At 42.3% G+C, this 16,621-nt stretch overlaps 1 protein-coding gene across 4 annotated transcripts in view; it reads left to right on the top strand.

The window, feature by feature from the left end:
* Positions 1-16,621, top strand: part of SLK (STE20 like kinase) — a 43,688-nt gene that overhangs the window by 1,374 nt on the left and 25,693 nt on the right. For all 4 annotated transcript variants that reach the window (XM_015867035.3, XM_015867037.3, XM_015867036.3 and 1 more), the window contains exon 2: positions 15,901-16,065. In XM_015867035.3, the coding sequence (XP_015722521.2) occupies positions 15,901-16,065 (165 nt within the window). The remainder of the gene's footprint in view (positions 1-15,900; positions 16,066-16,621) is intronic.

Below are 16,621 nucleotides of genomic sequence, written 5' to 3' on the forward strand. Positions count from 1 at the left end.
GAGCAGGAGAGAGCCAGGGAGCTGACAGGGATTGAGACCCCAGAGCAGGTTCTTGAGGGTGGAAAAACTGGCATGAGTGTACAGCACTTGCAGTGCTTCTGAGGGCTAATTTGGTCAAGAAACGTTTATTTTTAGTCCTGCACTTGAGATCTCGTGAAATCTGGGTGCACAGCCTGCACTTGGAAAACTTGTGCTAGTTTTTGGGTATTTATTTGAAGTATTATTGTATCGTAGTGTCACCTGCTTGTAAATTTGGGCAGAAGACTGTGTTGGCACTGAGTATTCGGAGTGCTGGGTGGTTTTTTCCCCCCTTAGTAGTTTCTGTCTGTATTGTGTATTAAGAGCATCTAGTTTATTTTGATGCCTGTGTAAGGCTTAGTCTGGGTGTCAGAGTGGAAGATCAAAGATTTCGTTACTAAAATGAGTAGGAAATAAGGCTGAAGCTGCTCTAACACTCAGTGACTTTAAAAGCATGACATTGTCTCTAAGAGCATTTGCAGAGCACTCGAGTTCTTCTTGAAACTTGACATGGAGTTTTGATTCCCGCTCTGTCCTATAGAGACAACTATAGAGCCTTAGAAAAGCAGCACTGAGTGTGTTCTCCCCTACACCCCTTTTCTCTCTGGGTGTTTGTAGGCCTGTCAGTCTGGGTACCTGGCTGTGAGTGAAGGTGCCTGAGCAAGAAAGAGCTTTTGCCTTCAGGGTTTTCAATGTGAGGTCTTGCACCTGACTGTGAAATGACGCGGTGTTGAGTGGTCGCCTTGGATTTCTTGAAATTAAACCCCTTTTGTGATAGGAAGAATTACTCATGGGGTTACGTAGCTAAACTTGGTGAATGCAGCACGTGTGAGTGCTGACAGCTATGAGTGCTCCTACAAAACGTTCCCCTTCAGAAAAGGAGTCCTCCTGCATTTGTTTTGCTTCCATCCAGTGTGAGGACAAAGGATTGCAGGCAGGCACTAACTGTACTTGTTTTCCTGCATCTGAGCATGCTTGGTGAGGGACTGTTTCGAAAGCAGGGGTGTGTTACCGTGTTCTTTCTTGGATATCCACCTCTGTCGAGAAGCTGCTCTCAGAACCTGTTTGATGCCTTTTCAAATCTCGGAATCCAAACTGTTACCCGGAACAGAGCTGTGAACTTGGGAAGAGTTTGTGCTTAAATAAAGCAAAAAGACAATACTGGTGCCAGCTGCATCTGACAAAAGTAAATCCCTTTGTGTATTACGAAGAATGGAAACATTCACTAAAACGTGCTTCATGAACCTCAGTAGCTTAATCATCTCCATTTCCCATTCCTGTAAGTGGTTAATAGGGTATGAATGACTCCTGCCAAAATACATGGGAGCACTTTGAGCTGCAGCCCCACGAGGGGAGGTGTGGGTCAAGAGGACACTGTAGTCACCAGCCAAACAGTGACTGGGTCCTGGATGTCAGAAGACATTTGAGCACGCTGCCACCTCTCTTTTAGAAGAGCAATCGGGTTTAGCTGCTCGGCAGAGAGTTTTTGTTCTTGCTACTCCTGAACAGGAGAATGAATGGAAACCAGTCTGTCTGCTGGTACAGAAAGCTGTGCTGTGTTCTTTGTTGTAATTCTGTAGATAGGATTTGCAGAGGTGAAAACATCTTTGCAGTTAAGATGTAGGAGTCACTGTGTGATAATCTTTAAATAAAAACTCCAAACCAACTTTTAAGTTGCCCCAACACTCTCCTGGAACCTGCCTGATTGTGTTGTTGACATTAGGCACGCTGTGCCTTGTGAGACTGGGGTTGTATGCACAAGCCTTAAAGGGCATTGAAGACTTGTGGTTTGTTTCCTTCTTCCCAATCAAGCAGGGAGAATCATGCTGGCTTTATTAATAGCTAAATTACAAGAAGAACTTATTTCTCCTGAAGTCGTTTTCATTTTCTGAGGCTTGTTTAGCTCTTGCAGCTCCATGCATTTGTGTTCACCAACTTCTCAGTGATGTTTAGAAGTTCTGTTACTTACTCCAAAGCTTTTCAACTCTCATCGCATGCCCTTCTTGTGATCAGAGGAGCCACCTCACCGCAGACTGCCAGTGTTAGAGGCTCCCTGCAGTACAGCACACAGCACCTGGCCCTTCTCAGCCTCTTTGGAGGTTTTCAGGCTGTTTTCTTTTTTGGTCTCAGTTAATGAATGATGGGGTATTTTTCATCCTTCGTTTTCTGTGCTATTGCAGCTCTTCAGTGTTGAGGTTACTGATTCTGGACTTCTCTTTTTGAGTGAGGTTGTGAATTATTTAGTGTTCTTGAATGGACTTTTGGGGTTCTGAAAGCCATTGGAGCAGCAGAGATTTCAGTTTGTTTTGGGAGTTATGTATCTACCAAATGACTCTATCAAATGACTAGGACATCTTATTTGATAAAGTTTGGGGAGGCAAGGGCAAGTTTAGGCTTCTGCTGTTCAAATTAATGGTAACCAGCTTGCTGTAGAGATGAGTTACGTTATTAATACCATGTTACATTACTGTGCTTTATATTGGCCTGTATGTATCAAACACCAGTTCAGTGTGTGTAGTAAAGGTTGCATAAGTAACTGTTGAAGTGTAGTCGTTCCAAGTAGCCACGTGGAGTCTCGTTGGTGTTCAGCTGCTCTCTCAGACAGAAGTTAATGTTCTGGTGGTGCAAGAACAGCCCTTTAAAATGCCCACTGTGCTCAGCAGCGTTCTTGCTGAAGCTCCTGGCTGAGAATCTTTATCATAGAGTCACACATAACTAATTAGAATGGAGATATCTTCCCGAGTTAACGTTCCAAGTAAAATAAAATGCTTGGTCTGCATTTCAGTGAGATCTGCTGGTGGGTTTTTTAGTGCTATGAGCGCTGTACACCCCAGTGAAAGAGCACTTGCATTGCACAGAGACATTGGTTGTGTTTAGTTGGTGTGAGCTCTGAGCCTTTCTCTGAAGATACTCCTCCAAGAAATCTGCGGTCTTCTGGCTGTTATGATTATTATAGGTACCATCTGTACCAATACACTGATTTCAGGTCTTCTGTGGGATTACACAGTGGCAGAACATACATGAGAGTACACAGTATAAGATACAAAGTATCTATATGTTTATAGGGAAGATACACAGTGTAGATACACACTTTGATGGATATTCTTAGGTTTGTATGGGAGGGCTCTTCCTACTTGCCTGGTTTTGAATTGCACTCACACTAATGGTTTTGAGTTGGAATATTCTGCTTGTTTAATCTCACATTTATCATCCTGAACGTTGAATGTGGGAGCATCGTGTGTGCTGGGTTCCTATAGGGATTTGGGTAGCCAGCTATCTCTGTATCTGTATTTCATCTGAAGTTACAGAGGCAGATCCTCGGCTCTCAGCCGTTAAACAGTACTTGGTTAAGAGCTGCCTCTGCTTCCTCTTTAGGCTGCAGCTGCAATGTTTAGAAGCTGGCAGCTATAGTCAAGATGAACAGCACGAGCAAATGAATTACCTTATGAAAATTACAGCTACGTTAAGTATTCTTATGTACTGTACATCCAAAACCAGCCAATACAAACTCAGCTCTGGCCAATGAAAGAGAAGTTTTGGTAATTGTTTCCTTTAAATGAAATAAACTAATGATGTAGGTTCATTTAAGCTTTTGTTTCTGTATTTAAAACTATCTTACTATAATTGAACTATATGGCTTTGTGAGAGCTAGTTTTTGCCTTACTGTCTTCTGCAGCACCCAGAAATATTCAGTTTTTGAACCATGGTTTAATAAATGTGTGCTGGTTTGGCTGCCTCCTTTAAGGAGCCTTAACTCCTTTTAATGCTTCAAAAATGAGCTGACAAGTGCTGGCTGCTTACAAATACTTCTTGTCTACATTAGAACTTAAGATATTTTTGAATATTAGAAATCAATGAGTCTGGCCTGAAAACAGATTGAGGGCAGAGCAGGGACAACTTACATTTTTCTAATCTCAGTGACCTTACAGGCATGTTTATCTAAATCACTGCTGCAGTTGGATATTGCTGCTTGAAGTTATCTTTCTGATAACAATGTCTTGTGCTGTTTGCTCGAGTGGATATTTGTAACATGTGTAACGTAGCACTCATAAGAGCAGGTTTTACTGATGACCTAATATGTGAGATGAAGCACTGGGCTTTTCTGCATCTGTTCCTACCTTTTGGTTTAGGTGGTGTCATGGAACTGGATGGTGATTGCTTAGAATCTTAGAGCTGTTGGATCTCATGAGCATTAAAGGTGCAGTTCCACATGGAAGGGCACTGCTTGAGTTTGTCTGAAATCTTGCACGTTTAGAGGTAATACTGTTATAGGAACCTGAGGCTTTGTGTGTGACTGCAGTGAGGCTAGAAATGAAAGAGTAGCAGGTGGAAATGTCCTACATTAAATTCTTATACATAAGAATGAATCAGTTGTGAACTTCCACCCATCTTGATTAAAGTTGTTTGCTATACGTTTGTTCCAATCTATTTTCATTCATGACTGGTGCTGTGAGTTGACCTCTGATTAAACTGGAGCAGTAAAATAGTTCAGTTGTCCTCCAGAGACGTGAATTAATAATGTTCCCTTAAACGCCACGTTGCTTTGTTTCTCCATAGAGGCATCAGTAGATAGAGGAGAGAAAGGAAGAGGAGCCGCTGTACTCTCAAGGGAGTAATGCATACCATGATAGTGTTTGATTTTTAAATATTTAGTCCATATAAAATAGAGCTGAAGCTTTACTTAAAGCTGCTCGCTGAGATCAGTCATTGCCACGAGAGCAGCCTGGCTGCTTTGGGACTGCTGTGTGTGCTGCAGATGGGAAGCAGATCCGGGGCTGTCCATAGAAGGTGAGTGGCTGCAGCACTGCTCGCAGGTAACCAACCTTCCCTGTGCTCTGCGTGCTGTGCCTGCTGCTCCGCTGCCTTATCGGCACTTTCACACGATTGCACTTTGAGCTCGTTGGAGATAGCAGATAAGGAAAAAGCAAAACTACTGGTTAAACACTGGGAAGTGCGGCATGGAAAAGCTTTGCAGATCTCTGTAAATGCGTTGTCACTATTACTGAGCTTTCTGAGGAAATGGGGAGTGTTGGAGTTATCTGTGGGCTGTAAACCGGGACAGCGTTCTTGTTTGGAGTGCATGTTTGCATGTAGATACTCCAAAGAAGTAAGGAAGAAGCATCCCACACGTTAAGTGCCTCACTTTTTGGACATCTTATAGTAACTTGGCATGGAATCGGCATCCCAATACTCAACTTATGAGTAATCTGTTGTCTGTCTGTTGCATCGGGAGTTAGAGCTGCAGGCAGATTTGTGGAGGAGCAATGTAAATCACTCCTGGTCACTGCTCAGTAATGCACTCATCTTTTCCAAGGTGGGAGCACAGTTCTATAAACTGTTTAAAATTCCAACTAAGTAGGAAATCCTGATGATTATTTTTTAAATTTAAACTACGTTTATGAAAGTTGATACCTTTTCTGTGTCATTTGATGCTTTGCATTTCTTAGCTGGCTGTTTGTGTGCTTGGTCTGTTGCCTGGCCATAAGACTGTCTTTGGATTTCAGGCTTAAGCCAAAGGTGATTCTTCAAGCTTGGGGAAAGAACTTTTCATGCCTTCATGTCTGAGTGCTGTGTTGTCTAATTAAATAATTCTGATGCAGGAGCTGAAAAACCCACGATACCATTTGTTTAACAGTTCTTAGAACAAATTGGTTTAAGCTTCTCAGCTTAGTCTTGGGCGGGGAAATGTCCTGCAATGGTGCAGCCTTGTGAGCACCCATGTGTGTGTGCCACGCTGCAGAGCAGGAGGAGCTCATGACTTTCTTCTGGTGCTCACCCAGACTCTGAATTTGACCACCCCATAAACAGTACTTAAGGAATAAAGTACTGAGTTGGTATTTGGGATTGCCACGGTTCCTAGTTTGGCCATCCACATTAGTTCACTTGAGTGTGAATTATGAGCATACTTACAGGCTGTATGTATGGTTTAATGACTCCCAGATCTGGGTTCAAAATCCTGCTTTGCTGTATGTAGATGCTCATCATACATCTGAGACACTCACACGGTACCAATACAACATTTACTTTGCTCTTCTGCACGATGGGTAACAGCTCTGGAGCTGATTACCACTTTATCCTAATTACCACCAGTACTGAATGCAGCTGTGAGTGGTCCTTATGTGTTCCATAGACTGTGACCCATGTTCTGAGAATCCTGTAAGATTACAGACATCGCTCTCCTTTAATGACAGCTGTGTTGCCGTAGAAGAGGCAGTGTGTAATTAAGTCCTCTGGTTTGTGATCTTGAATGCATTGAGACCTCAGTGACTGAAGTGTAATTTGTGGAATTTTTTTTGGTCTTTGCTTCTTTGTGCTCCCCCCAATAACCTTTCATTATATTCAGATTATAATCTCAGTTGCCAAAGCTGTAGTGTCACCTCTTCTGCCGATAGCTTTACTTTACAGTAACTGCTAAACTACTCACTTTCCAGGCTTGTGCTGTCTTTACTTTTGATACTGGTCACGTTGTTCCAGTTCTCAATGCTTAATGATGGAAAAGCCATGAACTCTGCAGTCAGACCACAGACCTGGCTGGGTTTGCCAGGGAAGAAGAAAGGATGAGTTTGATTTTAGTATTTTTCTCCAAACCACTATTAAAGGGGGGATTTTTATCTGCCTCTGCCCAATTAACATTTAATGGCTTTATAATGTGATTACAGCTCGGAATGCTTAAAATAAATATTTAACTGCCAAATACATTTCTAGATCTGTTATATGGCAACACGCTTTTTTTTCCCACTCAGAAATGGAAAAGTGCCTCCTTGCAGATGCAGATCCAGCACTTGGAGAGTAAGTTTGACTGTAGGTAATGCTGAATAAAATCTGTTGGGCTGCCTTCAGCTGCTCCTCGGTGCTATTGATACCTGAGCAGCAGCCCAAGGCCTTACAGCAAAGGTGACTTTTTCAATGACACTTTGAATTTTGTGTTGAATAAGCACTAAGCTTTTTAATTCTGTTTAATGCTTTAGGTATGTTGTGTTTGGTTTTAGGAGGGCATTTCTTTTTACAGTGCCTCTAAATGTAAATGCAGGCTACAATATTAGCCACAGCACTCCTTCAATTTCACTCTTCTGGATGAAGACTGCATTGCAATGTTCTGCGGGATTGCGTATTTTTGTATGGAAAGAGTAATGTAAAACAGCTGAGTGTGAATGGTCAGGAGAAAGACTTTTTCCCCTTCATATGCCTATGTTTGTATTTCGGAGCCACTTTTTGTTTGTTCTAATTACCCACAGCCTGGGGAAATAAATTGCTCAAGAACAGCTTTGTGCTGGAGCCAGGCCAAAGAAGCAATAAAAGCTTTAAAGAAGCATTTCTACCTGAATCATCCCATTACAACACTGTTAATTTTTACTGACTTTTCTATGGGAAAGTGAAAAAGTAGAATTGTGCCAGAACAGCTAAATCAATTTCTTGATTAGCATTTAGAATTTGCTAATTCTCTCCTTAGAACAGATAACTTGAGTGACTTTTCCCTTCAGTAGAGTGACCTGAGGTACCCTTGTCACACAATCTTTGTATGTGCAACTGATGGAGACCAGGCAAAATAAAGGGACGGCAGTGTTCTTTATGAAGATTACTTGCTGGGGTTGTCTCAATGCAGTAATTTAAAATGAGGAGGTGAACTGAGGCTGGAATTGGAACCGTGTGCTCCTCTATGGTTTGGTAGAACCACTACCCTAGAACTGAAGCTGTGCATCAGAGCGGCTTTACTGGGTGTGACAGCAGTAATGAATTGCACTGTGCCAGAGTGAATCCTGAATCCATCCAGCTTGGTAATGCATTACAGGAGACTTGTCCCTTTATTTTTTTGATATGCTAATTGAATAGCATTTTATACGTGGGATTTGTTTAAGGAGGATTTTAAGAAGCTGAGCCTTGTCCCTAGAAATAGTTGGTCATAACTGTGATTCAGAAAACCGTTCTGAGTGAAGCTGCATTGGAATTTATCCTTTCTCTTGTAGGCCATGCTCCTCTGAGCACAGATGATTTCTGTTGCTAATCCAAGCTTTCCTCCAGCAATTGTCTGGATTTCACTGCATAGAAGATGACTTTTCACTTGCATTTCAAAGCAATACTTTAGCAGAGAGTTAATACTTCATAATGAAGAGGTGAAACCTCCTCAGTAAGAATTAACATGTTGCACTAAATTCACATCTCCTTCAGTTCATACACTGCCTTTCTCATTTTGTAAAGCTTGGTCGTGTTCTTGTCCCACCTTTAGTTTGATTTTAGTTGCTTGACTTCACAGATACCGGGGTTCTTTCAATTCAATACCCAGGTACAGTGTGCTGCTGTCACTGCTGGGCAGTTATGGGTCAGAGCCAGTGGGCTGCACTGCTGCAAATACTGGGCCTCAGATCATTGCTGGGAAATGTGGTCAGATCCCCAAAGCAAATGCATTATTACAAAGTACAGATGAATGGGTACTCTTAGAGTTCAGCCCATATTGGTTTTTGTTTGTGCAGCCCTTCCAAGTGGTTTTTACCACTAGGGAAGATGCACAGAGGTTAGAAGTGACCCAAAAGGAAGCGGTCTGCTATTTTTCACTTCGAGTGCAAAGTCTGAAGACTTAAACAAGAACACAGTCAAATGTTTTGTATAGATAAGGAGAGCTGGGTTACCTGAAAATGCCTCCTTTGCTGTAGCAGGAGCTTTAAGTTGGTCTTTAATAGCAAACCTAGATGTACTGCTTAGCTTAATGACCCTGGGAGTTGTTCATTTAGCACATTAGGCTTGAAATAAGAACAAAAATTGACAACAAAACCTGGTATTTAGAAGTAAAGCATTAAAATGAGCTGGTGCACAGACATGACAGGTCCTCTGTTTCAGTGACACAAGTTTTTGGTCTTTGACAGTGATGTTAATTCTTAGGTCTTGTTGCCCTCGATGGGTCCTTTAACCTTTGGGTCAGCACAATATAAAGAAAATTGAGTTTAGTCTTTATCTGTATTGTGCTATGAATAGAGCTGATTTCTGTGAGTGTTAATACAGGTCAAACAATAGAGGTGTTAAATAATTCAAGGTGCTGCAGTGGATCAGGAGAAAATCAGAGAGCAAAACTTGAAGCACTTGAGAGATCCTGGCACTTAGGAAATGGATGTTGAATAGCTGATGACATGAAAACTTTTCAAACTGTCATATTCAACTTTCAAAAGGTTCTTTTGAATCTCGGAAGGGCATTAAAACTGTACGGAACTGCAGTAACAAGTGTAACAGCCAATAAAACACTTTATCAAAGATGCTTTCCAATAGCTTTAGCATAAGCACAGAAATGACTTCTGGAATTTCTGGTTCTTCACTGTGATTGCTTTCCATCACGGTGTATGGCAGCGCAGCTCACCACAGCCAGCTCTGGCGCTGCCTTCCTTTTCTCACCTCCTATTTGGGGCAGTTCAGTGCTCGCTGACCTTGTCATGGTCTGGGTCAAGGGACTGAGCCCATTCCAAAAGTGATTCTTCATGGAGTTAATTCCTGTCTTCTGGCTTGGCTCCCTGAACCTTCTCACAGGGCAGCCAGACAAGGGACAGCATTAATGCAGGGGGGAGAGGACAGGACAGTGGAGGCGCTGGCTCAAAAGTAGGAACATCAGAAGCGATGTGCCTCACTACTGCAATGAGTATGGATGGTTTACATGCAGAAGCCAATATGCTGCTTTTGCGGCACCTGAACAGCCAGTTGGTAGGTAGTACCAACTGGCTGTTTGGATGGCTCTTCCTCATCTCTTGAGCTGTGACACTTGGAGCACAAAGAGCATCAAGTGACTTTTTGTACATGTGAGCTCTTCAGCTGCTTCTAATAGCCTGTATTTTTTTCCCCCCTTCATATATGAAGTACGCTTGATGTGTATTCTTCATCTTAAAAAGACAGAGGGAGAGGAGGTGATGGTGCTTTGTCTTGGTTGTTTCAGTTCAGCTGTGCTCACTGCACTCCACAATGTGGCTGACACCGCAGTATCAAATTATAAAGCGCTCTTTCCCAAACTCCCCTATTCCTGAACTGTAAATGTTAACTGCAGCTCTGTTGTATTCCATCATTTTCTTCAACAAATACATAACCTGTTTCAGTACAGATCCTCAAATGTTTTCTTTCTGCAGCCTAAAACGTAGAACATTTGATCGTATTCTTTACTTTGACAGCAAATGTTTTTAACTTAATGACTGTACCACATTTTGCTTCAGCGACTGTCGTTTCCCTAGTAACCTATCAGAAGGCCTTTGTTGAAGGGTTCTTAAAGTCCAAAGAAATTGTCATTTGTTCTTTATTTGTGATTCTGTTGACTGGTTTCTTAGTGTAGAGAAGAACCCACTTGCTGTGCTGCAGTCAGATGTGTTTTTCTGCTTTGGGGCATCAATTGCTGTGCTGGGTTGGAAGAAGCTTCTTGTCATCCCACCTCTTGTCTGGGCAGAGGAGATCCCAATTTCTGTCTGTAACCCAACCCAAAGCAACAGGGCGAGGAGGAACTGAGGCCTGACCCAGCTGCTGTATTTAAATTAATGAATTCTGGGTTAATATGTATACCTCGCTGAGTGTACAGTACGCAGTGAAGTGCTGGTAAACACATCGGCGGAGCTGCAGGAAGCCAGGGCTCGTAGGGGTGTATTTGTTGGCAGAGAGCTACTGAGTTACCACTTACAGCTCCAGATGTCTGGCTGGGAAAGTAACAATGTCTCTCGGAGCCATATTCTCATTGAAAGTAACCCAATCTCCAGCGAACTGCAGCCTCGGGCTGATGCCAGAAGCAAGAATGTAACACAGGGACTCCCAGGTAAAGGAGTCGGATTTCTGAACCAACATGAAATCGTGGGGAGTGAATGACGGATCCCACCCAGCAGCCCGGCACTGTGGGATTTGTCTGGGGAAAAGCCAGCAAACAACCACAGCTGAAGATGGCTTCAATGCTGACTTGTAAGCTAAAGTCTTAAAGGCAGCTCTAATGAACCCCTAATAATTGTGATTGATTAAAAAAAATATGTAACAATACTATTGGAACCTTCATTAATTTGTCATCTGAAATAAAGGTACACTTTCAGGGAAACGATACGTGGACCAGGCTGCAAACTCTATTTAGCTCATATGTGAAATACCACGGAGTTAATGGGAACACACAGGGGAAATCATGAAGTTAAATATAAAAATCATATCGCACACCACTTGCAGAAATAACTTCTGGAATCCTCAGAAACCAACTGTGGGGGAAGCAGAAGAACCACAATAAATACAACATACAAGGATAATGTTAAAATAATAAAGTTGCCAAGGAAACAGCTCTGAAAACAGTATGGCCACAAAGGCAGCACCACCCCACAGTGCCATGAGTGTGCACTGAGTGCTGGGCATGGAGCTGGCAGCAGAACTTGTTGAAGGAGGGACCCTTCTATCTACTATCTACACTGCTATTGCAGTATGTTTCCCCTGGTGTTAAGCATTTACTTACCTAAGGAAGAAATGGTGTAGCAGGCAGCTACAGCACGCTGTGCAGGCAGTGTTGTTTCTTCTCTGGCCTTCTGTGGTGGATGCTGCCCTTCAATAGCTCCTCAGCAGCTCTGTAGCCATCAGCTCAGTGTGTTGGAGCAGGTACAGCTGTGCTTGGCTGCCCTTGAATTCCTTGGTACAAACTTGTCTGCTTAAACTATGGACCTTGGATTGCCATTTTATTTCCTCGTGTCAGATACTCAAACGTTGTTCAGTGAGAACAGATGTGAAATAATGTCACTTCTTTGTGTCAGTTGTCTCTTCTTCCTTCATTTTCAGAAGCTGCCATTTCCTTCCTTGGCTTAACTTCTGATTTATTATGAAACCAGTGGTTTAACATTGCTGTTAAATTTGAATGGGTGCTCTTAATTATCTCAAGATCTGATGTTAGAATTAAGGCTTCCTTTTGTTTGATTAACAGATGATAGAGAAGGATCTACTTCTATTAGCCAAGAATGCCTCGCCGTGTTTGAAAGCTATTGAACAATTAATGCTGATCAGTCACACAGGTTTTTAATCTCAGAAAGCACAGAACGTTATTAGCTAAGCTGCAGGGAATTTATACACGAAAGCCCAGTGTAGTTTCTCCAGTGGGCCCAGCTGCTGCGTGCACATTTCTTTGATCAGACTGTTATAATCTGCAATCATGGCAGCTGTTTCTCCTTGATTGGTGCGGTCAGGGAAGCCGGAGATCTGCTGCCTTCTGACAGCTGTAACAATCAGCTCCTGCCTTGCTGCACGAGGAAGGTTTTTGGTTCTGACTGCTCAGATCAGGCGCCATCAGGACACACACAGGGAGCTGGATGTTAGGCAGAAGTGCAGCATTTTACACTGAAAGCTTTTTTTTGCTGGATAGGGTTGTGTGTTTTCCACTTCCCGGCAAGTCTGAGGTGCTGTGAGTGTGACTGTAGTTTTGTCATGAAGAATGACTCACAGAGGAAGAACTTCTCATCTGGCTGGTCTTGCTGCTTGCAACACATTCTGTGTGGTTATGTAACATGGGCTTAGGGATGAAAAGTGACAAATGTTTTATCTCTCATCTCAGCAGTGACTCCAGCTGACTGAGCAGCAGGTAAAGGCCGTACATCTCTCAGTTGTAAACAGTGGTTTAATGCTGAGCTGCCTACGTGCTGCATCACAGGCAGGAAGCTGCACTGTTGGGTAGGGAGCATTTGTTGGTGGTAGGTAAGTGAAACAGGTCCTCCCAGCCAGGGCCAAAAACTTCATGGGGGTCACGTAAAGATGAAGACAGTTATCTCTGAGCTGTAATCCTGTTAGTGTGGAACAGGGGCTCTGCCCTCCCTGTTGTCCATGCAGGGAATATGTAACTGCTTGGCTGGGCGCCCGGACAGTAAATCTGTCTCTTAATATTCTGCTATCAGTCTCTTTGCAAAGCTTTCAGACCTGGAGCTTGTGTGGATATGTGACACTGTACAAACATCCAGAAGGAAGAAGGAGGGCTCACCAGTTTCATGCACTCATGGATCCCAGTTCATGTAAAGTAGTTATTCCTTTCTCTGGTACTGATAATGTTTCTAACTGTTTCCAATGTTCTTGTACAGTAGATGTCATTTCCATTTTAGAGCAAGGGATGTAAGTTCAGAGAAGCCATTTTCAAGTTGTGATTTACAAAGCGGTATTTATTCTGTACAGCCCTGCTCGCTGTCGTTCTCAAAACAGAGCTTGGAGAAGAAAGAGATTTTTGTGTTCTTTGCCAGCAAGGCTGCCCCTTGCATTGCAATGGTGTAACATATAGTTTGCTATTCCCCTGTGCATACCATCTCTCTGTAAGTTAACATTTGCTGCAGTAGCATTAAATATTTAATCCAAATAGTGGTTTGTTGGGTAGAAGGATTACAGTGTTTATGTACTGTCAATACGTAGTAGTATAGTAATAGTCAATAATGTCCCTGATGTATTTTCATTGTCTCGTTGTGTTAGTCAGCTTGTGAAGGAGCGCTGTTCCAGTTCAGCTTTGAACCATGTCTGTATATCATTTGGGAGGAAATGTTCTTAGTGCCAGTCTCTCAGTCTCCCTTCCTTCCCTGTTTCCACGAGGCAGGATCGAACCATAATCATAAAAGGCAGCAGTTCAGATGTCTCAGTGTAGGATTGAAGCTTAAATCCGCTGTTACAGAAGTGCAGTCAAAGGAACTCATTCTGAGCGCGTGCAACCTCTGAGAAGCGTTAATGACTGTTTGATTTAAAATGAGAACGTGCCCAAATGAGTACATGCAAATCAGGGCCGCAGCTACAATAACAGTTTTGCTCCTGCTCTGACCTTTGGGGACTGTTATGTGGTGAAAGAAAAGCATCAGCCAAAGCCTAGAAGAAACAAACGTGCCCCCACAAGGCTCTGAGTGCTCTTTGTTCCTCTTTGTCTCTGGGCTGGGAAATGCAGTACCACACAAGGCCGCTAGAATAAAGGCTTCCCCTTAGTTGCCTAATGAGTTTTTGGGGAAAATCTTTCACAGAGAGAACACCTTTTGTATTTTTAAGGGATATTTGAGCAGTTAATACTGCTCAGTCACACAGGTCTGGGTTTATTTCTCAGTTCCAAAGTGCACAGTATTTCTTACAGCCATTCACATAAATCGATGCTTACAGCAGAGTGGGGTGTGCATTGTATGATGGAAACTGATAACACCTTACTCAAAATGAACCTTTAAAATCACAACACATGTTCAGATGTTCTTTATTTTCAGGTGTAACTTGATGTGCACTTGAAATGTTTTGTCTGCCCTCAGAAATTCAGTGGAAACATGTTGATTTTAAAGCTTATTTCTTTTGAGAAGGGAAAAAAAAGGCTCTAGATGTAGGCATACAATTACTCTTGTTACTATTGGAAGTCAGACTGAGAGGGTACATTGGCTTTGTTTATAATTAAGATGCCCATAAAGATAATCCTACAGTCTCTATCATTGCTTCTGCTTTTTAATGAGATGCTTTAATAGAACTACAAGGAGGAAATAGAAATTTCATTCAAAGCAGATTACTGAGGGCTTCAAGCAAAAGGATCTGGGGGGAATCAAAGTAAATCTGACCAGAGGAAAAAAGGCAGCGTGTGCTGGAAATGCAGGCAGCCCCTGGAGTGAAGCTGTGTATCATAATGTATTGCTGCTTCTTCCTTTCCAGCAGAGATGAAATTGAATCTGAAAGCAGCATTATCTCTTAGTGGCAACCGACGTAGAAGTGGAAATGTTGTTCAATTTAAAAAATACGATTATGGCAAAGTTATGTGTAAATTTGTGTGAAAATGAACATTTGTGGTCTTCTCATGTTCTTGTGAAGTATCCTAATCAATCACACAGTACTGCAGAGAGTGCGTTGCCATACTTAGTTCCAAAACATAAAGGTGTAATTGAGATTTTGTTGTTTTAGAAGGCACTTTCACAACTTGTTTTCTGGGCATGTGAACCCACCAGGTCTATCTCTGTTGTGCTGTGAGACATCTGTAAAGCTCTGGGTTTCATTTCTAATGGAGCTCTGAGTTGGAACGTTGGTCTTACATTCCTGCTATAAAGCATGAAACCAAACCAAATAATTTCTCATAGTATAAAGCATTAATTTTCCCCCCCTTCATATTAGTAGACTGAGCGTAGGAAATTTCTCAGTAGTTTTAGTTGCAGCGGATTCATCTTGCAGTTGTTTTTGCTGTTATGGCTGTTTTATGGAACGCTTCCATAAACATCTGGTTTAGATCTTCTGTTTTGTTTCGTTGAGAGAACTCTTCACGGCTGTAGAATTGTGCCCATCTTCTTTAAAGCTTGAGAGATTCCAAGTTATTCCTTCAAAGAACTTGCAGGAGGATTATGAGGCGTGTATAATACACAGACACGTGGTGCTTATTGCGGAACAATCACAGTAAGGTGTCCCCACAAACTGATAGCATCTTTTTAACACAGGTGCTTCCATGCAGCCCCTGGTTCGAGAAGAGCATCACCTCCTGTTTTCTGGTAGAAGATGGGTTTTGTGTGGCTCTACAGACAGCTGTGCTGCCACAATGCGGGCAGTGTCAGAAGGGGAGGGTGGAGCTGCCTGATACTCCTTGCCAAGTGTTGGTAAATGGTTATTTGAGGAGTAGCACAGAACTTCATCCAAGGCACACAAATAGCAATGGCCATAAGCTACTGACTGCTCCGTGGCTTCAGAAATGCAGCTGGAACCGAGTATTTCCATGTCTCTGTCTTACACTGAGTCTCAACCTTGAGAGAAATTGCAGAGCCTTTGTTTTTCTGCTGGCATTTATCTACTCTTTGTAGTAAAGCTATTCTCTCTTGTGGAAAAGGCAAACTAAAGGTAGAAACCCAGCACAGACTTATCAAGAGGGACGAGTTTGGTTTTTTGCTGGTGACAACTGTCTGCTGAAATCCACATCTAAATATCCGCTGTGACTTTTTTTAACAGGCTCAGAACAAAGAAACGAAGGTGCTGGCTGCTGCAAAGGTGATCGATACAAAATCTGAAGAAGAACTTGAAGATTACATGGTAGAGATTGATATTTTGGCATCCTGTGATCATCCGAACATTGTTAAGCTCCTAGATGCTTTCTACTATGAAAACAATCTGTGGGTAGGTATTTTTCTTCTCTAAATACTTGCATTTCTTTCAAAAGAATATTGACATTATATATTTTCCTGGTTTTCTTGAGGTCCTGCTTATCAATCACATTTCTTCTGGTTGTCTCTGTTGAGATAACTCTACACGTTCAAAACCAATTGATAAATCATAGGTGTGACTTAGGAAACCATCACTGCCAAAATGAACTACTCTGAGTCAGCAGTTTGAATAATGAGCAGTTCATTTTGGTGCATGGGGAGAGTTCTTGGTGCCAAATTGTTACAGCAGGATTCAAATGTTAATTACATTTGCACAGTTTAGAATGAGACTCAGGATTTGCAGCTGTGTAATAAATAATAGGCTGAAAAGGTCAGCTTGGGAAGTAAGTATTTTAGATACATGCGAGTTGGTGCTTCCAGCAAGGAGAGTTCACCAGGACTTCAACAGTTATTATTTTACTGATATTAGCAGATGGAAGTGCAGTGGGTGTAAATATGACTGTACCTCAGTTTTCTGCTGTGTCCTATGCACCGACTCACTTGAGCTATGAAAAGAATTCTTTTCTTCT

The sequence above is a fragment of the Coturnix japonica genome, chromosome 8 (genome assembly GCF_054131305.1).
Source record: "Coturnix japonica strain WE chromosome 8, WE-NBRP24, whole genome shotgun sequence".
NCBI lineage: Eukaryota > Metazoa > Chordata > Aves > Galliformes > Phasianidae > Coturnix > Coturnix japonica.